Source organism: Belonocnema kinseyi, chromosome 8 (genome assembly GCF_010883055.1).
Source record: "Belonocnema kinseyi isolate 2016_QV_RU_SX_M_011 chromosome 8, B_treatae_v1, whole genome shotgun sequence".
In the NCBI taxonomy this organism is placed as follows: Eukaryota; Metazoa; Arthropoda; class Insecta; order Hymenoptera; family Cynipidae; genus Belonocnema; species Belonocnema kinseyi.
In genome coordinates this window covers 46747508-46770684 of record NC_046664.1, presented here as the reverse complement: position 1 = coordinate 46770684, position 23177 = coordinate 46747508, and the positions used below count along the sequence as shown (strand labels likewise).

General features: G+C 29.8%; 1 protein-coding gene across 2 annotated transcripts in view; it reads right to left on the bottom strand.

The window, feature by feature from the left end:
* LOC117177757 (RNA binding protein fox-1 homolog 2) overlaps positions 1 to 23177 on the bottom strand; it is a 231448-nt gene that overhangs the window by 119290 nt on the left and 88981 nt on the right. For both annotated transcript variants that reach the window (XM_033368665.1, XM_033368666.1), the window contains exons 3-4: positions 14281 to 14541; positions 10958 to 11011 (exon numbers count right to left, since the gene is read on the bottom strand). In XM_033368665.1, the coding sequence (XP_033224556.1) occupies positions 10958 to 11011; positions 14281 to 14541 (315 nt within the window). The remainder of the gene's footprint in view (positions 1 to 10957; positions 11012 to 14280; positions 14542 to 23177) is intronic.

Below are 23177 nucleotides of genomic sequence, written 5' to 3'. Positions count from 1 at the left end.
ATACGTATTACGTATAATAATAAACTTTGGAAGATGCAATAGTACGTATCTCATGCTGTTTTGCAGGTGGTATTAGTATAAAGTCTCACGCGGTGTAAAGATATGTGTAAGAGAAACTAAAGGGACGCCCCCGGTCTGAGCTTAGAAACGAATTTAATTCGATGCCAAGAGGAGAGAAGATGTAAAATCTTGCAAAGAAAAATCATAAGAAGGTAGATCTTGAAATTTCTGTAGGATTGAGTGTGAGGATTGAGGTAGGAAATTAATTGTTGAGTGAGAAAAAAATGTAACAGCATCGGACAACAAGATGAGCGAAAAGTTTCATCAAATCAAATGGGCAGCATCTCCCAAGGTTTTCTTCGCGACAGGAAGTGACGATGATCGGGTCCCCTCTATGTACCGGAAGTGAACCGCTACCTCAACTGCGTCGGATGAAAGAGTGCTGAGACAAGTTTCAAAAATAAAATAAAAATTGTAACTAGCTTGAGCGAAATAACGATTTATATCTTTTTAGAACATAATCTGAAGGTTTTTGAAGTGAAATTTTCGACAGATAATTCCGATACTGGTCAAAAATATGTTCAAAATCTAGATGCATCTTGTCAGAATGTACTGAACAAATCCACTCTAATCCAACCATGCAGTGCAACTTCAAGTCACGAAATCAGTTGATATAATGTACATGCATTTTATCGTTTTTATGAAAAAAATTATACGTAGTTATTGAGTATTTGAATTTTTAAGGTTTAAAAAAATGTATGGAAGCGGTTTCTCTGAAAATATGAAGAGTCCATTTTCTTAAAAACTCCATCTTTTTTTTATCAAATTCTTTTGCTAATTTAATACTCATAGACCAAGAAATCATTTTCGCATTTTTCTTACAAACAAAGAAAGGCGTTACAAAAACACAAGAAAATTTTTTGTAAATTTAAAAATATTGTACATAAAATACTCCTTATTTTGTATGTTTTCTTGCATCTTTTTTATATGAAATTAAACTAAATCTTTCAATTTAAATTTTGAAAACATAGGAAGTTGATTTAATGGCAAAAACACAGTTTTTACTTTATCCGATTTCTTTCAATTCGAGGTTATATATAGAAAACATTATGTAAGTTTTATGTAGACTAAATCATTTTTGCGACCACGACATTTTTTTCGAAAAATTGAATACTAAATTTTTCTTTCGAGCGATGCAAAAGATAACATAAAAAATTAAGAGGTATTCTTATACCATTTTTTAAAATTAACCAACTTTTTCCCTATCAATTTCTCAAATCTTTCGTTGTTTGTAAGAAAAATGGGAAAAGTACATTTTTCAAATAAAAATTCTCTTGCAAACTAATATGGTTTGGCGCGTATGAAACTTATGTGGTTTTTTCTTCAACGATTTGAAAAAAATTGTGGTTTTTTGAAAACGAAAATCAAATATTCAGTAACTCCGTGAAAAATTTATTTTTGCCAAATCGATAAAATACGTCTCCTCTTATTTCTTTTGAAAAACAATACATTTCATGGACGGCTGATTACGTTAAATGAATTTGCACTGCCTACCTGATTTGAAATGGATTCTAAAAAAAATGTTTTTCGAATAACAAAAAAAAATCTCTAAAATCTACATTTTAAATCTAAAACTTTAGAATCATACGATTTTCAACTTCGATTAATATAAGTTTTATTGTTATAGAACCAAAAGACCTTAAAAATCAGAAAATACGACATTTTAAGTCCTCTAAAAGAACGAAACAATAAAAAATATTTCAAAATTCTATTCTAATTTCTATAATGAAATCAATTTACTTTCCCCTCCTAATGTTGAAGAGCAAATTTGCAATATTGGTAGCAGTGCTTCGGTACTTAGAGTTTCTCGAACATCATTATAACCAATGGGAGTTAAATATTAATTAAACAATGATAAAATGCGGAAGGCTAGCTAGAAAAAATGCAACAGCTCGTCTAACAACTACGAGGACTAACACCATTGGTTATATTGTAGGTATGTATGTGTTACACACATACGCAGTGTAATTGCAGTGTACCGACCGTTTCAAAAGCAATGGCGTGCAATTACAGATGTAGTGAACAATGAAACTGGGGGAATCTCAAAATCTAAGATTCTAAACAAACAAAAGGCAACTCTTTTTCCCGAACTTTTGAAACGTGAGCGGTGACACTTATTTCTTGGCAGTACTTCAATTTTTTTTCAAAAATGCTGCACTTCATTTAGGGATGCCACATTCCATTTACATTGACGAAGCTTTCGAGAATTTTTCTCTTTCTCTTACAACTGAAGCACAGAGCTTTTACAAAATATGTGTAAAAACTGGCCAAGTTATTTTGCTTTTCGCTCTTAATAAACCTGATCAGAAATACATTATACATTTATGTAAAAATACTTATTTTACAATAGCAATATGACGCTGAAAATCTGGTTTATTGACCGACTCGAAGGGATTTCATGTCCATTATAAATTAAATCTTGAAAAATTAATTTAATTTTTATGTTCTTTAAAGTTTAATATTATTTTAAAGATATCTTCAATGTAAATCTATTTCACTTTCAATTTCTTTTACAAATCAATACTACTTGAATTAAATTTCACTTTATACCTTCGCTGGCTAACTTTATGAGATCCCATCTCGTCGTTCCTTAAGCCGAGGTGAAAAGCATCGGCAACGCTTACATTTTTTTTATTCCTTCTTTTGCTCAGTGTAATTTTTCTCGAGTTGCTCTCGCCGAGCTTTTCATCCAAATAGTCTGAGAATACAATTTTCTTACATTGTAGCCTCTTCCGTTAACTTTAAAGCGCTAGGTGTTCGTGTAGATAGAGGCAATATTTTTCTCGAATCGGCACTCGAAACATTCGACTTTCAAGAAAATCTCATCAGAAGATCGTAGACGTAAACGACTGGTTGAAATGGCTTTTAAAATGCGTTTAAGCCGTTAAATTAATCCCTAACCTCTTTTTATGGAAAGGGGAAGGATGCTTGTTCTACGTTCTATATACAAGTTTTGATTGGTTGTTGTGCCACCGGATGATGCATAACGACAAGCGTTTCCGGCGCCAGGTCACAGCTCTCATTATCGGTTTAATTAGCAATCAAATATTAATCTCGGGGCTCATATCGCCTTTTGAGTAATTCCAATATGATTGATTTGTTATTTATAGAAGATCATTCCTTTAACAAAACCAGGTTATTACAAAGTTATGTGAATTTCCTGATTAATGTTAATGTTTTATGAACAATAATAAAGCTTTAAACCTTTGAAATCAGTAGAAAGCGAAATTTATTTAGAGAATCGTAAATAAACTATAGTTTCTTCAGCCTTGAAATTTGCAAAATTTGTAATTCCAACTCTTCAAAATTGAGAACATACAAGGTTTTAACACTTAAAAAATTTAATATTTTTAAATTTGAAGGTTTCCAATATTTTGTCAGTTGGATATTCTTTAAAATTGAAATTCTATATAAGCTTGAATCCATTTCATATCAGGCAAGATTTATACTTCAAGTAGCACAATCTCTTAGCAACGAAATATGTTATTTTTATTTTGTTTAAGTGTCTGAATTTTGAGGTCTCTTTAAAAAAACATTATTTCTTGAAAATTCTATAGTTTGTTATCTAATTTCCCAATTAAGAAAGTTGAAACGATTTGTTTAACGTATAAAAAGTTAATTTTCAACAAAAAAATCCAAATTTATATTTTTTGCCAAGTTTTGGTTAAATTTGGCCTTCTATAGGGTAAACATCCTGTGAGATTTATGCGGGTTAAATTTTTTTTGTGGTCCACATGTTTTATTGTTTCATAAAATATATTTTTTGCATTTTGCTCGGAAACAAGATACGAAAAAAATACCAGATAAAAGTTTTCACATTCAACTTCTCTTTTGACATATCTTGCATCTTTCAGGAGAAAAATTCAATTTTTTTAAACATTAAAAGAAAATTTTCTGGAAAATCCCATTTTTCTGCAATATTTGTTCCAAGTTTCTATTTATATGAGAAAGGTATCCTATCACCTTTATGCAGGCCAAACCATTTTTTAATCCGAGAGAATTTATTTCTAAAAATATAATTTTCTAATGTTTCTCGCAAACGATGTACGATACAACAAAAAAGCAAGATATTTTTTTGTAGAACTTTTTTTCAGATGCTAAAACATTTGTCTTAATTTTATCGGTATCTTTCGTTGTTTCCAACAAAAAAAAAGACTAAAATTTTATTTTGTTTCTTCCTTGCAAAACTCTCCAAATTTGAAAAAAAAACTGGAACATCTGAATTAGATAAAAAATTATACAATTTTTTTTAATAGACGACAATATTGATATACTCTTATCTTTGTGGGAAATTTTGTTTTATCTAACCAAGAAAATAAGTGTCACCTAATTTCCTTTAAAAAAACAACACATTTCGTTACTCATAGATTTTGTGAATTTAAGTGTAAAACATGTCTCCTTTAAAATTCATTCGATCATAATAAATTAGATTGTTCTAAAAATAAAATTGTTAAAATATAAAAATAAATGGAATCAAATCAAACTTTGTTATTTCTTGCTTTTCATTAATTGATATTCATGAACACGATGGTCTATGTAAATTAAATCGTTGGATATACGTTGTTTTAATTTAAATCCAACTAGAGTAAAAAAAATTTAAATCAGTCTTTTAATAGTTTAATCCAGCTCTTCGATATTTCAGAAGAGGCGTGTTGTTTTTCATTTTAAAATCCAAATTTCATATTTTCGAGCATTCTAATCTCTAATGAACAATTTCGATTTTGGGAGTTAGGCTCTTATGGAATCACACAGTCATAAAAAAATAACAAATCTGGCGAATAGCAAATTTAAAGTAGCCCGCCCTTTTTTGGGACATTGAAACGAATTTAAAAATCTTGGATTTAGAGTGACGTAAAGTGGAAGGCATTAACTTGTGCGAAAACGAGCGTAAAATTAGTTTCTTGGTGCGTGACTCATTAGAGGTATCGTTCTTCCAGGAACATCGGGTCACGGCTGGCGATAGGACCTGACACCATGGCAGCTTGGCAGTAACACTGCGGGAACTTGATAAAGTGCACTTGAACGTACTTGACGCAACTGCACTGAATATGCAAGCTCACCGGATGCCGGCTGTCGACACGATGTATTACTGCCGATCTTATCCCGCAGTCCTGTCATCCATATTGAAACCTATTTCCATTTCAAATCACCGTTTTTGAGTTACTACAAGTCAAATTTTCTTAAGAGAAAAAAAAAACAAAAAAATATTCGCAATCGTTCAATTTTCAAACTCAAACACCTTGTCGCTTCTTAGTTTCGGTTCTACTAAACAAAAATTCGTAGTAAACGTTGCCGATGCGCTGAAAAGAAATCGGAGAGAGCAGAATAATTATGGATAAATAAGAAGGTTTTAATCAGAAATTTCCCTTACCGACATTTACTCATATTGCAGACTTCACAGTCCAAAATGGTCTCAAACCAGGGGAAATTTGGTGATTTTCGGGAAAGCAGGGGGATAAATTATTCTAATGTACATGCCATATGGAATTCAACATGAAACGCTTTAAATTTTCAAGATTTCATGTTGAAATATATTACATTTTCAACAAAATATTTGAAATTTCAATTCGAAAAGATTTGATACAAAAAAAATTAAATTTAAAAAAAGTAAGTTTTCAAGTTGAAAAGTCGAATGTTGTACAAAGCCGTTGGCTTTGAAACTCGAAAAGATGAGTTTCCAATGAAAAAATATATTTTCAACAAAAAAATATATTTAAAAAAAAAATTGACCAAATATTTAAGTTTGCAATAAAAAAAATAATTTTAACCAAATATTTGAACTTTGGGCAAAGGAGAGTAATTTTCAACAGAATAATTAAATTTTTATAAAATAATTTAATTTTCAAACAAAAAAAGTTATTGTTTGAATCAATTAGTTGAATTTTTCAAGCTAAAAAGACAAATTTTTTAGAAGACACAAATTTTCAGAAAAAACTTTCATGTTTGACCAACAAATATTAATTTTCAATAAAAAAAAGATTAATTCTCATAAAAAAACTTACTAGTTTTTTGCATCCAAAAAGGGTATTAGTATTAAATAAAAAACAGTAATATCCAACCGAAAGAACCAAACTTTAAAAACGTAATAAACGAATTTTCAACAATATAATTAGATTTTCAATCAAATAGAAGAATCTTTTACAAGCAATTGCATTTTTATCAAAGTAATTACATTTTTAACCAAAAAAGATTAATAATGTTATTTACGAAAAATAAAATGGTTTATTTTAACAACAAAATATTTTTTTTAACCAAGAACAGTTGAATTCAACAACTTTGCAACAATGTACAAACAAAGTAATGAAATTTTCAAATAAAGTTATGAATATTCAATCAAACAGTTGCGTTTTCAACCAAAAAATACGAAGTTTCAGATTAAAAAATAAACTTTTAACTAAAAGAAACGGATTTTTAACAAAATAATTAAATTTGAAACCAAGAAGGTGAATCTTTAACCAAACAATTGCATTTTGAAACAAAAAAAGTTTAAATTTTTACCAAAAGAGATTCATTTTGAATGCAAGACAACGAATTTTTAAAAAGAGTTGAATTTTCAACCAAGAAGGAACCAAGAAGGATCTTTCAGTCAAGAAAAAAAAACGTCGTTCAAATTGTTGCATTTTCAAGCCAAAAATAAGAACTTTTAAATTTTTACACAACCGAGAAAATGAATTTTGAACAAAAAAGTTAAATTTTAACCACATAAAAATATTTTAAACTACAGTTTTAATATTTTTTAAACATACAACTAAAATGATGAATCTAGCCAAAAAATGAATTTTTAATATAATAGTTCAACTTTAAAAGTAGTTAAATTAAATTTTCAACCAATAAAGAAGAATTCTCAACGAAAAAATATAATAGCGTTGAAATTTCAAGCACAAAAGGTATTTATTTAAAATTAAAAATAGTTGAGTACAACTAAAAAAAGAGGAATTTTTTACAAAATAGTTTAATTTGCAACCAAGAAAGATTTTTTAACAAAAGAGATATATTTTTATACAAAAAAGTTCACTTTAAACCAAGAAAGGTAAGTTTGCACTCTAATAGTTGAACTTTGAAGCGAAAGAAACGAATTTTCAACCAAGTGCGTCAAAAAGGTTCAACAAAGATAAATTAACAATAAAACAGTGGAATTTTCAACGAAAAATTAGGACTTTTTAATAAAATAGATGATATTTCAAACAAAATAAATAGATTTGTTCATAAATTCATTCATTTCACATTTAATTGAAAAAATAAAAGGAAAAAAGGGAAATAGGGGTGCGCTTGCGAAGTCTGACATTAGGAATACTTTATGGTTTGTGTCCGTGCTAAAAAAAGGTTCGTATCCATACTACATTCATTTTTATATAAACTTGCAATTTACAGACTAGAAATCTTCCTTTGTCTGTAGTTATATTTCTGTTGAACTCTCGGGACTAAAGAAAAAAATTGAGAAACAGGAGATTCAAGCCATTTCAGCATGGGGGTGAACGAATCCTCGCTGTCGGTAAGTGTCGGCAATGGAAATCTACAGTTAAATTCGGTCAAGCGCCACTCACGGACAAGGAGCCAATTTTAAAATCGAAAATAACAAGAAAAGCTCTTGCCACCGGAAACTAATGCAAGATGGATCCACGAAGCGCGGTGAATTCCTCTCTCTCCTTGAAAAGCTTATGATGAGAGGCATTCTTGTTCCAGGATGTCGATAGGCATTGCCGATTTCCCAATAAGTCCGGCCGTCCGTTAAAGATTCAGCCAAGTTGCTTCCGTGTTGAAATCAAGTCACGCGCGCCTGGGCTTTCATGGGAAACTCGAAGCCTTTTGTGGGTTTGGAAATGCGTGACAGAACAAGACTCCCTCGAATGGAACTACAGAATTTTATGAATTTACGAGATACGTCGCTCTACGTGCGCCGAGTCTCAACCTGGGCCGTGATGCGATTTCGAATTTTCGTTTAAAGAACCGACATTTTTCAAATGCAATAATGAGAAAAAATCACCCGTCAAAAAAAAGCAGAAATCCCCCCACCCGACTCCCTTCCCTCTTGGGTGGCCACAAAACTTATTTTTCAAAATTCCCTGACTTTTCTCAGACTAAGTTTTTATTTCCCCTCACCATTAATATTTGAAGAACAAAATACTTATCTTGTAGCATTTCTAATATCTTTTATAAATAGAATAAAAAAATGGTGAATTATTCAATTTATTATTCTCAGAGCTACCACACCATAATTTACTTAAAAAGTCTGAAAAGATGATTTATTTAAACCGAAAAAGTAATGAAAAGTAACTAATGTTTAACCCAAAAAGTGAAAAATGTACATTAATAATATGACTAATGTATTAAAAAATTCAAGGGACTTTAAAATAATTTAACAGAATGCCAAAAACTAACAAATATTCATAAAATTGAGTAGAATTGAGTAAATTTAGAAGAAATTCAGTGCATTAAAAAAAGATACAAGAATTGAAGATTATCTAAAATTGCACAAAATATTTGCAAATCTCTTTAAATCTCTGAACCCTAAGAAATTCCTCACTTCTTATGAACATATTCTTTGAAATCCTTTAAAATATAATAAAATTCCGCGAAATTCTATACAATTTTATGAGAATTCGTAAAGTATTGGAAAATTTATTGAATTACCTGTAGAGCTTTATAATCCCTGGAAATCCTCAGAAATCGTAAACAAAAATCGTTTGGAACCTTTTTAAATAGCATGTGCATTTTTCAATTCCCTTAGAATCATTAAATCCGTGAAATTTGTTTAACCTCTTAAAATGCCTTGCAATCCCCAAAATACTTTAATTTTAAATAATTTAAATCTTTAAAAATACCCTAAACTATTTCAAACCTTTAAAAAAATAGAAAACCTGTCAAATATCTAAAGCCCTTAAAAAGGCTTGTAATTTTTTTTAAGGCAGTATTCTACTTTGAAACGCAAGAAAAAAAACCTATTTTTTAATTTTTTTTCTGAGATTATTTACAATGATTTCGATGCGCGTTTTGTTAGGCTTAATAAACACAATCTTGAAAGACATTTTTAAAAAATTTTCACTTATTTAATGCACTTTTTATACATAAAAACGTCAGTTAAAGTCAACTTCACAAAAAGTAGCTAGGTGCTCGCTGTTGTAAAAATCTCAAGAAAGGGCGGTCCGAAACAAAAAAATTAAACAGTTTTAGATTCAGTATGACTCCAGCAACCGGCTGAACTAGGATTATTAAAAAAAAATAATTTTAACTATATTAATGTTGCAAAAAAATGTGAAAATAAACCCACTTTTGTATTTTTTTTGCCGCCGTTTTGTTATTTTTGCATGTATATAAGAAATCCTAGTTCAGCCGGTTGCTGGAGTCATACTGAATCTAAAATTGTTTAATTTTTTTGTTTCGGACCGCCCATTCTTGACATTTTTACAACAGCGCGGACCTACCTACTTTTTGAGTAGATCTTGACTGACGTTTTTATGTGTAAAAAGTGCATAAAATAAATTGAAAAAAAATTTAATATATTTTAAGAGTGCATTTATTAAACATAATAGTCCCTACATCAATGTCAATAATAATTATCTCCGAAAAAAATCATAAAAATAGTTTTTTTTGAGCATTTCAAAGTAGAATACTGCCTTAAATGTCCTAAAATCTTTGATATCCCTGCAGATTCTTGAAACTAAAACAAAATCTTTTTAAATCTTTTTAAAAATCCTAATATTTTTTAAACATATTTTATAATAGTTTGAAATATTTGAAAATCTTCGAAATCCTATCAAATCCCTCAATTCTTATAAATAAGTTCTTGGAACTCTATTAAAGTGTTATGAAATCCCGTGAAATTTATTAAATCTGACAACATTTTATGAAATCTTTGAAAAATTGATTAAAATACCTGGAGAAAATGTAAATTCTCTTAAAATTATAAAAATCCTCGGAAATCTTATAAAATCCGTTGGGAATTTTTGCAAAATCCTAAAACCTTAACAGACCGATAAAAATGATTTTATATCTGCCGAAATTCTAGAAAATTCTTGAAGCCCACGCAGAAATCTTTTTAAATCCTTTAAAATAATTCAAATCCTTGGCAGTTCCTTAAAAAAATGTTAAAGCTCTTTGAAATTCATTGGAAGATCTGAAATACCCTATAACACCTATGCAATTCTATGGAATCCCTTCGATTTATTAAAATCTATCTGAAAAAAATTCTAAATATATTTTTAAATACCCTAAAATATTTTGAAATCCTTTGAAACTTATTAAAACTCTTGAAAATTCCTTGGAATTTTTAAAATACCATTAAATCTTTACAATCCTTTGAAATCCATCCAAATTATTTAAATCTGTCAAAAATTCCTTGCAATTTTTTAAAATACCCTAAAATATATAAAATCCTTTGGAATATTTAAAAAAAAAAACTCTTGAAACATTAATCCCTTGAAATTGTTGTCATTTGTTAAAAATAGATTGGAATCTTTTTAAAATATCCGAAAACACTGAATGCAAGGATTAATTTATTGAAAGAAAATTGGAAAAAGTGATATTTTCATGTAAAAAGTAAATGTGTGGCAACCCTGATTATTCTTGAGAATTACTTAAAGTGCTTGTTACATAAATTCCCTGACTTTTGTCATTTTTTTCAAAAGCCCTAACTTTTTCCTGATTCTCCTGACTTACGGCCATTCTGTTTTTTTCAAATGCAATAATGAGGAAAAAAACAACCGTAAAGATAAGGAAAAGTCCCCCACCCCCACCTCCATTCTCAAGAAAATCCCAGAGCTTTTACTAGTTAAAACGAGCTCATCCTGGAACAAGGGAGCCCTCTCTACTAACGAAATTATATCTGTAAATTGAACGAGTTTTTTGTTTGGGTGGATAGTTAATAGGGATTTGCCATCAGAGGGCATCGTAAACTCACCTTGCTGCCTCTCTCGTTAAAAATGATTTCTACGTCCAGGATCGCACCGAATTGCTGAAAAAGAGAGAAAAGTTTTTTTTAATTAAGTTTATTAAATTCGCTTAATTTTGTAGCTTCGACTCGCACCTTTTTACTCGTATCATTCAAACCTTTTATTTTTTATTCTTCACGCCCGACTTTTTAACTTCAACCTTTGATTTTCAAGTTGAAATCACGTACAAAGTTTTGTAATCAAGCTATTAAGTTAGCAATTGAGTTCCTGAACTGACCGATTGCAGTGAAAATAAAATAAATAAACGGAGATAAAATTCAATTATGCTTGAATGCGATCTGATTGCACAGTAAGAGCTTTTACACGTCACCTAGTTAAATTGATTTTTCAACGTATTTTCCACTGTTCACTGCGAAAAATATTAATTTATTGACAAGGTGTATCATGTTTCAGGGAAACTGGGTTTGCAAATGATGAGTTGAGGCAGAGCATATAAATTTGATGGTATCAAAGGTGAATCGTGCTCCCGGAAAAAGCGACGTTTGACAAACAGAATTTTTCGCAGAAGGCCATGGAACGATAAATGAACTGCTTTTTGAAATTAATGATTTTTATCTGAGGAAGACACAATTCCAACGAGAGGCATAAAAACGTGGAAAGTCAAACTTAATAGGAAACCAAACTTTTTATTCTTGATTTTCGAAAAGAAAACATGAAATTATTATTAATACAAAGTTTTTGTATTTTATAGTATCTAGTATCTAAAATAATGGAGAAGAAAAACAAGGACTATATTTTTGATAGTTAATGAAAACTGATATTCGCCAAAAATGTTCAAGGCAAATCAGAGCACACAAAGTGTAACAGTTTTGAATTTTAAACTTTTAAACTCGAAACTTAAATTTTTTTATTTCAACGCTTAATAACTCAAAATTAGAAAATGAAAGCTTGCGACACTTTTCAATCAAACATTAAAAAATCAAATATTTTTGAACCAAAAAATTTACAAATTTAAACTTTAATCAGTCGAACAATTCGGAGATTTCTGGCAAAAAATAAATAAATCTACGCTGTCATTCTCACAGTTCTAAATAAAAGAAGAAATCAATAAATTTCTAAATGTTCAAAATTAGATAATTTTTTGCAATTTTTAGTTAGAAACATAAAAAAATTAAGGATTTAAAAATTGTTTAATAACGCACACATCTTAAATTAGAAGTTAAATTATTTGTATTTTAAGTAATTAAAAATTAATAATAGTTAAATTGTAATTTATACATAAAAATTCAGCAATTAAAACTGTAGCCAAATATTTCTAAGTATAAAAGTTTTTTAAATTAAACAATTCCAAACCTAATGCTTTAAAATAGAATCTTTTAAAATGAAAAAAATATTTGAATATGCTTTGAAAATGAATAAAAAAGTCTTGTGAAATTAATTATTTCTCAACTATTGATTTGATTTTAATTTTATTAAGCCTTCAGGACTGCATTTTAAAATGCTTTAAATTGAAAATGTAACACTTGAAAATGGTAATATAAGTTGGGAAGTTTTTAAACTAAAAGATTTTATAATTACGCATTGTAAAGTGAAATCTTTCATAAATGAAAAAGATGACAATTGAGCTTAAAATTTAAAAAAAGGTTGACATCGAATTGATTTTAAATTGCTTTTCATCATATGATATTTAATTTGATTTATTTAATTACACTTTTCTTCTAGAACTTTGTAAAAATCCCGGTGAAAAAAGAAATTCTCGATAATTTTCCAGTTTTTCCAGCCTCCAAAAATTTCCGGCTTTAGCGGTCGAGCAGACTTCTTGTAATACTCATATATAACATTTTTTATAGACAATCAAATTATCGTATTTTTGTTTAAAAATATTAATTTCTTAAGAATATACTAACATAACCTATCATTGTTTAAATATTGTTAGTATTCATTGAAATCTACGGTTTTTTTATTAACTATAGCCATTTTGACGAAAAACACTAACACAACAAAAAACTTTTTAAGATTGTGAAACTTCCCTTTAAAAACCCGATTTCAGGAGAAAAACGTGAACATAACCTAAATCTGTTGCAAAATTTTTAATCTTCTTTGAAATATAGTTCCTTTTAATTAATAATCAAAATTCCCGATGAAAAACACCAACTAAACAATCCCAAATTGTGAAACGATTCTAAATATCGTTCAAAAGGTTCAAATTATAATGATTTTTGTTTCAAAATACCAATTTCCGATGCAAAACGTCAACTTCACCTAAAATTATTCAAAAATGATTAATTTTTTTTTGAAATCTAATGATTTTTAAATGAAAATTTCGATTTCCAACGAAAAACACTAACATAATATAACCGAAAATTGTTCGGCACTGTAAATCTTCTTCGCAATCTGATGATTTTTCTTTAAAATAACATATTTGTTCGAAATAAAATAATTTATGTTTATAAATACCAATTGTTGGTTTAAAACACCAACATAACCTAAAATTGTTCAAATTAGTGAATCTTCTTTAAATTTTTTTATTAAAAATACCAACTTTCGAAGAAAAATATTAAAATAATTTTAAATTATTTAAATGAGTGAACCTTCTTTAAAACATTTTTTTATACCAATTTCTGATGAAAACTATTAAGAAAATCCAAAATTTAATAAAGATTTTAAATCTTGTTCAAATTGTAATGCTGTTTGCTGTAAAATGCCAATCTCTGATGTAAAACGCTAACGTATCCAAAAATAGCTACAAAATTATGAACCTTAAAAATCGAATGATCTTTTGTTTAAAAATTTCACTTTACCATAAAAGAATGATAACAAAACCGTGAAATGTAAATTATGAAAAAATTTTAACCCTTGAGATCTAATAATTTTTTTATTAAAAATGCGCCAATATTCCATTTTCTTGAATTTGGTACGTTTTGTTAAAGCGCAAATAAGTCGCTGGGCGAATTACACCCAGTATGCCATTCAAGGGTTAAAAAGCCAATCATGTTTTCAAAAACAATGACTGCGATATTTTCGAAACATATGATTACAAAATTTTTTTTAAATACACGGAAAAAGAATTCATATTGAATGAAGAAAATATTCTTACTAGTACATACGATACAATATTTTCTTATCTCAAGAAAATGTAGTAGATTTAAGAAACTTGATTATTTTCATTTAAGTACACTTTTTTGAGAAGAGGAAAAGTGTTCTCGGATCATAAAAATATCGTAACATCCGTATTTGTACCGCCATTTTATTTATTCAATGTTAATTTTTCTCATAGTATTATTTGGATTTAAATTATCTATAACTATACGGTTTTATTTTCTCAACTTACTCCAAACATCGCCCTAAGATCAGGGTCTCGAAAACGGAAGGGTATGTTGCTGACGTGAAGACGTTTTGGCTGTCCTTTGAGGTCTGTTCCTTGTGTGGCTGTTGCCGGCGACGTTGCACCGGAAGTTACAGGTACCAAGGCTCCAGCTTCAACACCTTCTGGACTTGCTTCGTTTCCTCCGGGTGTGGGTGCTTGTTGTTGTTGTCCACCTCCTGCAGCTGCAGCTGCAGCAGCTGCGACCGCTGCCTGAAACACTTCCGACTATTGTCGAAAAGAAGAATCAAATTATTAATAACAAAGATCCAAAATTAAATCTTTCAATATCAAGAATACGTTAATTCAAATCCAATTATTGATGTACAAAGGTATTATTTACAGACTTCACAGCCCAAAATGCCCTAAGAGCTGGGGAAATAGGGTGATTTTTCACGAAAATAGGAGAATAAATTTATTAAATATGATTAATATAGATACCATATTGAATAAAATGTAAAACACTTTACATTTTTAAGATTTCAGGTCGAATTATATTAAATTTTCAACCAAATCAACTAAAGTTTTTTTAATACAATTTCCAACGAAATAGTTTTGATTTTTGAACAAATTAAGTATTCTAATATTACCTCACACTCGGCCGGTAAAGTCGAAATCTATAAGGCATTATCACTTGGTGGACTGCAAAGCATTGTTTGGATAGAAGTTTGACTAAAATTAATTTTTGTAGACGAAAGTAAGCGAAAAATCGTGATATGGCATTGCATTTCAGATAGAAAAGCCATTTCTTTAATTATTGTTAGCAATTGGGGAAGTGTGCAATTTAGACAATCGATAAAAAAAATAATAATGTGCCGTGATCGAGGTTAGGTTGCATTGTTGTGATAGTTGTCAGTTAAAATTTTTGAAGCCTGGTAGTGCGTTAAAGTGTGTTTTTCAAAAATATCAATGCGATTATTATTGCACTTTAAAAGGTAAGAGAAGAAAATAAAAATTATGAATGACTGTGATCCTTCTAAGAAACCCTGTAAGACTTCTTGAAAATCCTTAAACTTCTCCAAATTATTTGTTCAAATCCGATCAAATTCTTTACAATCATTGAAAATCTTTCGAAGTATCTCGAAATTGACTCAAATTAATTCTGATCACTTAAAATCTTATTAATGTTCTTAAATTTCTTTAAATTTCTTAAAATCTTTGAATTTTTTCAAATAACTTAAAATCTGTTTAAATAACTTTTCAATTAATCACTAAGCATTTTTTAAAGTCACTAAAACTTATAGAAATATTTGAAAATCATATAAAAATAAACATTAAAATTCCGTTAAGTCTCTAGTTATTCCTTAAAATCACTTTCTACCTCTTTACCATAATTTAAAAGCTTTCAAAATTTCTAAACTCCTCCAAATTTTTTTGAAATCCCTTCAAATTCTTTAAAATCATTTGAATTTTCTTAAATTCCTTAAAATATATTTTTTTTTAAATTTACATCCCTTGAAATCTCTTCAAATTCATTGAAATATTTCTGAACAACTTTTCAATAACTTGCTCGACATTATTTAAAATCACTTGAACTGCCTTAAATGCTTATAAAATATCTTGCAAATCCTTAAACCTTTTTGGATTTTTTAAAAAACTTAGAAATTTCTTGAAAATCATTCAAATTTTCTGCATTCTCTTAAAATCCCTTCAAACTCTTTGAAATCATTACAAATCTCTTGAGAAATCACTTAAAGTCTGTTAAAATCCTTTGAAGTCTCTTTGACTTATTATTGAAAAGCAGTATGAAATAAGTCGCCGGCAATTTAGGTTATAACCTGAGTTACGACACATCATAATTTTTCTTGATGGATTGTCTGATAGAACACTTTCCCAATTGCCAACAATAATGAAAGAAATGGCTTTTCTATCTTAAAAGCATAGCGATGTCACGATTTTTTACTTAATTTCGTCTAAATTAATTAATTTTAGTCAAACTTCTATCCAAACAATGCTTTGCAGTTGTCGACCGAGTTGGATGTAATATTAGAATACTCAATAGTTGAATTGCAACGTACAAAAATGAATTTCAAACCAAATGTTCGCTTTTTTTAACTACTAACCAACTTCAAACAAGAACAAATTGAAGGAACTAATTTCTAAAACGATATCGAGTCATCAAAATGAAATCCTGGAAGAAGCAAAAGAGTTGCATAACCTTTTTATTTTTTAATTAAAATAAGAAAATACTTCGGGCTATTACGAATGAACTCGCATGCAAAGAAGTAACCATCTATAAAAAAAACCTTGTCAAATAGCGGCATAACTTTCTTATTAAAAAAAGAAAGTACTTTCGAGATATTACTTCGCTATATTTAATGTTGATGAAAGCAGGCAAAAAATTTCATTACTTTATCAAAAAAATACCAAACATGGATTTTTTCCAACACCTAAATTGAACTAAGCCATAATCTTTTCCAGAAACATGAGTTAGTACGAACCAATTATTGTAAATCAATAAAAACGCATTTCCAAAATTTGGCACATACGCCTTTATGCCTCGTGACCATCCAGTTACATTTTCCACCAGAAAAGTTTAATTTACTACAAAAAAGTTCATTTTTACCTAAGGAAGATGACTTTTCTGAAAAAAAACTGTGAATTTTCAATCCAAAAGGAAGACTTCTAACAAAAACAGTTGAATTCTTGACCAAAAAAAAGATTACTTTTTAACAAAACACTTAAATTTTCAAACAAATAATTTAATTTTTAATCGAAAAAAATCAATTCTAAGCCAAATATATAATAGTAGACTTTTCAATTGAAGGAATCAACCTTTTAACCAAAAATAATTATTCGGTTCGCATTTAAGCGAAAAAAAACGAGAAAATGGGGAAGTTTTTTGAAGACAGGGAAAAAAAAGGAATTCTTTGAAAAGGGGCAAATATTGTGAAGTATGTGTTTATGTGTTTGAGATGTTCGAATCTTGCCAAGAAAAATTGATGATTCGGGTCAAATAACCGGTTTAAATAATCCGAGCCTTCAAATTATATTGATGTAGAAAAAAAATATCTTACAAATAAAAATGAAGTACTCAGATAATTATTTGTAAGATATTGGCATTGAATACCTTGAGTGTGCATTTACAATTTATGAAGAGAGAGGGAGAGAGCGCTTAGGACTCCGAACAAAGCAGAAAATGAAGCAGTAACTCGTAAAATAAAAGCAATTGTAGGGTGTAAAGAGCCGTAGAATGTAAAATGCATTAATGCTGTTAGAAGTAGTGTTAGCGAGTCAGCCACCTAGTGCGAGGTTACGGCTCAAGATTAGCTCAGCAGTGAAAACATACTCGTTTAACCATAGTTACTAAACAGAGGTTTCTCGTAAGTAGTAAAGGTCAACAAGTTTAAACTGCCTCCATTCACGACGACGCAACAATAAGAAAGACTTTCAGAATGACATTTCCTCAGTTCAGAAAGATAAGTTAAGAATAAAAAATCAATTCATTTTCAAGACAATTATTAATAATAATAATTATTATATATATATACACACTTAGTCTGTGGGGTTCACTTGAATAAAAGTTTTGAATAAAAAATAATAATAAATTCGAATAAATCTCTTTACTTTGTCCATATTTAAGCTGTGTGACAGAAAACACGGTGGCCCAAAAAACAAATCCCTTAAAATAATATTAAATCTCTGAATTAATACTTCTAGTATTCTTTGGACGACCTTAAAATCTTTAAAATCTTGTAAATTTCCTTAAAACATTTAAAAGCTTTTAACCTTCCTTAAAATAATAAAAATCCTTGTAAGTTCCATTAAATCCTTTGAAAGATGTTGAAATCCTCTGCAATTCTTTAAATCTGTTGAAATCCTTTTATATCTTTGGAAATCTTTGAAATATTCTGAACGCTTAAAACAAATTCGGTAGAGCGATAAGAAAAAAGAACCCTAAGTTGGAAAATAGTCTGATTAACTTGTTTCATGAATTAACGAATTAAAAATTATTTAACTTTAATTACTTTAAACTTGAAAGAAATGATGATTGCTAGTAAATAAAACAAACTGCAATTATAAACAGCAAAAACAAGATCTCGTGTTCTTAACCCCAATAAATTTGCCAATGAAACGAAAAACTAAATACGAGAATTTATTGATTATACGACGTAGAGAAAATACAGGAAGGAAGAAAAAGAGACAAATTCTTATTCATGAGTAAGATCTGCTTGATCGATTAGGCTTTTCTTCCCTTTTCTAAGAAAGAAGAAAACCCCCAGGTTTAGGAGAAAAGTACACTGGCGCAAAAACAAGTGAGGAATGAGTTCACGGACCCGAGCTTACGACATTCGACAGAAAGCCACTGGCATAGTGGAAAATACTATATCAGAATCGTGCACTAGTCTAGTCACTCGATAAAGTGCTTTTACTACTGACTACTCTCCTCTAAGTGGTACAGGTAAACGAATCGTCAGTCCAAGGCATTTAAGATATTGAGACAAATTTACCCCATTACAGCACTGAAAAAATCTTATATCATTTAAACTCATTCTAACACGAATTATTTCGAGTTCTTCAAACAAGAATGATTAATATTAGCATTTTTTTCACAATTTTAAATATATATGACAAATACTTCTGACTGGATCTTGTTCGGGGCCCTTTTATTTTTCTTCACGTTCTTTAATGCTGAAATTATTTTTTAATGATATAAATTAAAATTTAGACGATAGAAATAAATTATACCGAAATTTTTTTTTAAATCAATTAAATTCGTTCAAATCCCTGGAATTTACCAATTGTCTCCAATCTGAGTGAAATTCGAACATCAACCATCCAAGTGGTTTTTCATTCGTATTTTTACTGATTTACTCTAGCTTCTGAGTCATAAATCAGCCTGTTCGCCGCATACATTTCAATTAAATTTCATTCAGGACAAAAACTATTTCAATTACGAAATACGCTGTGAAACCCAGACCATCCAATGGGCGAGACTGATTTATTCCTTGCGATTTCCGGCAAACTTATGAATATTGAAACCAATATAAAAGTTCTCAACCTTTTCAAACTTCGATTGAGGAGTTTGAAACTTGAAGTAGCATCTGAAATCGAGAGGACTAAATACTAATAGGAATCCAGGCCTCGCTGAATATATTGCAAAAAATAACGGAAACGGGCACGTTTTGTTTTTATATTTTCATATTTCAAATGTTACTTTTTTAAAGCAAGGATTCCCTTATAACTTTAATCTTTCCATTATTTATTATATTATTATATTTTTTCTATCGTATTATTTACCTTTACTATTATTAATAATCTTCCCATTTTGGATGCGCCTGAAATTGATTTTTTTTTAAACAGAAATTAGAATTGTTTTGAAATAAAATTTATTCCATTTAGCTGTTTTGTATGTCGATATTCATACATTGACAATGCTATGATTAATGGTTTACTTTTGATTTAAATGCTGTTTAGCTTAGTTGGATGCTTGATCTTTTAGTAAAATTTAAATCCGAATTGCTAATAAATAGCACAACTTTATGTCACAAGTATCGAAAAAAAGTTTCATCCCTAATAGCCTAGCGCATATGTGGAAATCACCCTAAAATAAACCCCTAGGTATAAATATTCTATAAAAATATGCTAATTACAAAAGTCTAAGTGTTTTAATCTATAATAGTATTATTTCGTGCCAAAGGTGCACAAAAAAGCTTCAATCCTTCGGCGGATGTCACTCACCTTAAATGATCCCTAAGGTTTCAAAACTTCTGCAAAAACACGCTAATTTTAAAAGATGAAACTTTTTAGACGACACTGGCACAATTGCATGTCAAAAACACCAGAAAAAAGTTTCAGTCCCCTAGCGCATGTGAAATCGACCCTAAATCAACCACTATAAAGTTTCAAAGATTTTATAAAGATGCTAAATTTGAAAAGTCGAAAAGTTTTCGCTGATAATGGTAAATTTGCATTCCACAAGCTCCCCAAAAAACCTCACCCCTCTAAACTAGCGCATGTGTGCATGTTTCATACCTCTGGAGCATGTAAAACCCACCCAAAATCGACCAATAAAATGTAGGAGTTGATTTAGAATGGGTTTCATATGCGCTAGAATGCTAATACATTATCAACATCAGAATTTTTCGGCATTTTAAAAACTATTCTGCCATTATTAAAATATTTTGACTTCAAAGAGTGGTGCTTTTACAGTTTTTTTTTTTATTTTAGAGGTAGATATGTGGTTGGTTTTATATGCGCTCGAGGAAACTAATTTATTTATTTATTTTTTTAATGAAATTCTGCCATTATCAAATAAAACAATTCAACTTTTCATATAAGTGCTATTTTATAGAATTTTTGAAACTCTAGGGGCTGATATAAAGTTGATTTAAAGTTGATATGAAGTGGGTTCTACACGCCTTAGAGGGATGGAACTGTTTTGACTATTTCACATGTCTGTAAAAAATCTTGTTTTAAGAAAAAGCTGCTAAGGAGAAAAAAGATACTTCAATCCAGTTTAAGCCAAAAATTGGTTTAATTTTAGGTAAAACAAAAGTAGCACTTTTGTCTGCGTCATTTTTATAAAATTCGTCTTTTCTTTTGCCTTCAAATATTAATATAGGGTAAGAGCATATATTATATTGCTACCTTAAGAGGAAATTTAGATATTGAAATCTGAAATAGTACCAAAATTTTACTGCTTGGCACTGCTAACATTATTGCGGAGGTATAATTCCTATTTTTACTGAATTTTAAATATCTCTTTGAAATAGCCACAAAAAATTATACAGATTTACTTGTTTACAACATCCCTATAAAAAATACATACATTTCGCAGCTAAAGATTTTGTTTAGAACACTGATGCCTTGACAACATAAATATTAAAGTGAATTTAATACTTTACAACAAAATGTAATATTATTTGGCATAACTGACAGTAGAATTAAAATAATATCAGCAAAATGCGATAAATGTTCGCATTTTCTTAAAATGTAATGAAAATTGTAGGGGGTATCAATAACCGGCGAAGTATCAATCACTAGTGCCCTTGTCCAAAGCTTAATTACAGAGAGTACATTACTCGATGAAGAGGAGCAATTTGTGGGGAATGTAAAGTGGATGGAACAGATGCGATGGGGAATTCTTGAGTGAACTCTGATGGTAGAGCTTCATTTTATTCGTAAAATGCATTCTTTCTTCCTTCATTCTTCTATAACACTTAACAGGCCTCTGGAAGCTCTGGAGCTCCGGACTGGAACCTATGGCAAAAGAGGTGTCGGAAATGCCTGGAAAGAGAAGAGCCTAGAATACCAAGCAGTTCATCTAAATGCTGATTCATTCTGCCAGGACAGACGGGGTAGGTAAATGCGGCTAACGGGATTGTTTGTCGGGGTGCCCCAGGGGGGGGGGGGGGGGGGCGTTGATAAATTATAACGAGGGCAATTGGGATTCGCGCGGTGGTCTCTTGAATTTCGTATGTGACAGCTTTGAATCGAGTTGGAATAGCAGAGTAATAATGCCGGAAACGACCTGCTACACTAGCTACTTCAACTACAACCTCTCAAGCGTTTAACGAATCACTCATTTAAGATTTACCAAACCCTTCCTCCTCAAGTCCTCATGCCCTCATTTATACTCCTCCTTGTACCTTTTCTATTTTTGTCATTGAAAGTTACTTTATAGGCCCAAAAAAATTGAGTAGTTGCATATTTTTAAATATTTGTTTTCCTTGTCAAATTAAAAGAGCGCAAAAAACTGAACGTAATTACTGTACGGTTCATGAGCTGGGAAAATCGGGGCTTCGCTGATTTTGTATATCTAAATGCGTTATTTTCTTCTTTTAGGAAAAAATATAGAGGCTAACATTACCATTCAATAGTGAACGTTTTAAATTGAAAATTTTTTAACTTTTAAGGCATTCATTAATTCAAAATTACACTATTTTAAGAAATGTAAAGGATACATTGGAAAATAAACTAGTTATAAATTGTCCGAGTCCTTATGAGAAATTTCCTCTTGTTTCACAAATGTCAGCAAAATCCACTAAGATGCTTTTTCTATAAATTTTTTGTGGAAACTTTTGAAACGAAAGTCTATTTGGTACATTTTCATCTAAAAGTATTTAATTTCAAGTGCTTTCAATTCAAACAATATTTTTAAGATGAGACTAAAGACTTTTCAAGAAAAGTAAAAAAATGTTAACAATTGACTTCAATTATCAACGATTTGAAGAAATAATTGTTGATAAACAATTATTGTCCCAAAAGAATTCCGATTTTTCGCTTCAGCGGCCCACCCATAAAAAATCTAAAAATATAAGCTACAAACTGCAACAAAGTTTGATCGATTAAAAATTCCTCCTAACCTTGAAATCCCAATTGAAAAGAAAAATTAATATGATTAAAAGTAATAAGACTGGAAAATAATTCAGAATTCTACACATTTAAAACTAAATGTCAAATACCCTATTCTTTAGATTTGAAAGTTTTCAAATTTTTATTAATTACAAACGAACAAAGTTTGGTATTATAGATACATTAGGGCGAAAAACAATCGTCGACAAAGTTTGAAAGGATTAATTATTTGACAGTTAGAGAGAAGTTGGTCTTTCCTTAATAAGAGAGACGAGTTACAGAGTAGAAGATCGATCACCCAATCTGACTTTATTCATTAAGACTCGAGATTTTCGAAGGAGAATATTCGAGCAGCCTTTGATGAATGTTACGAAGTTCGCCACTGGCTAAACTGACCTGATAGATGGAAGGAGGTGACACTCGAGTCGTTACAAGTTACGAGACCTGCCTAAAGGCTTTTTCCTGGGGTAATTTCAAGAACAGTGACAGGCTTTGTGTTCCCCTCACGTGTCATCAGCAGTATTCAGCACCCCTTTCTTTTTAACTTCAAGTTACTTCTATTCAAA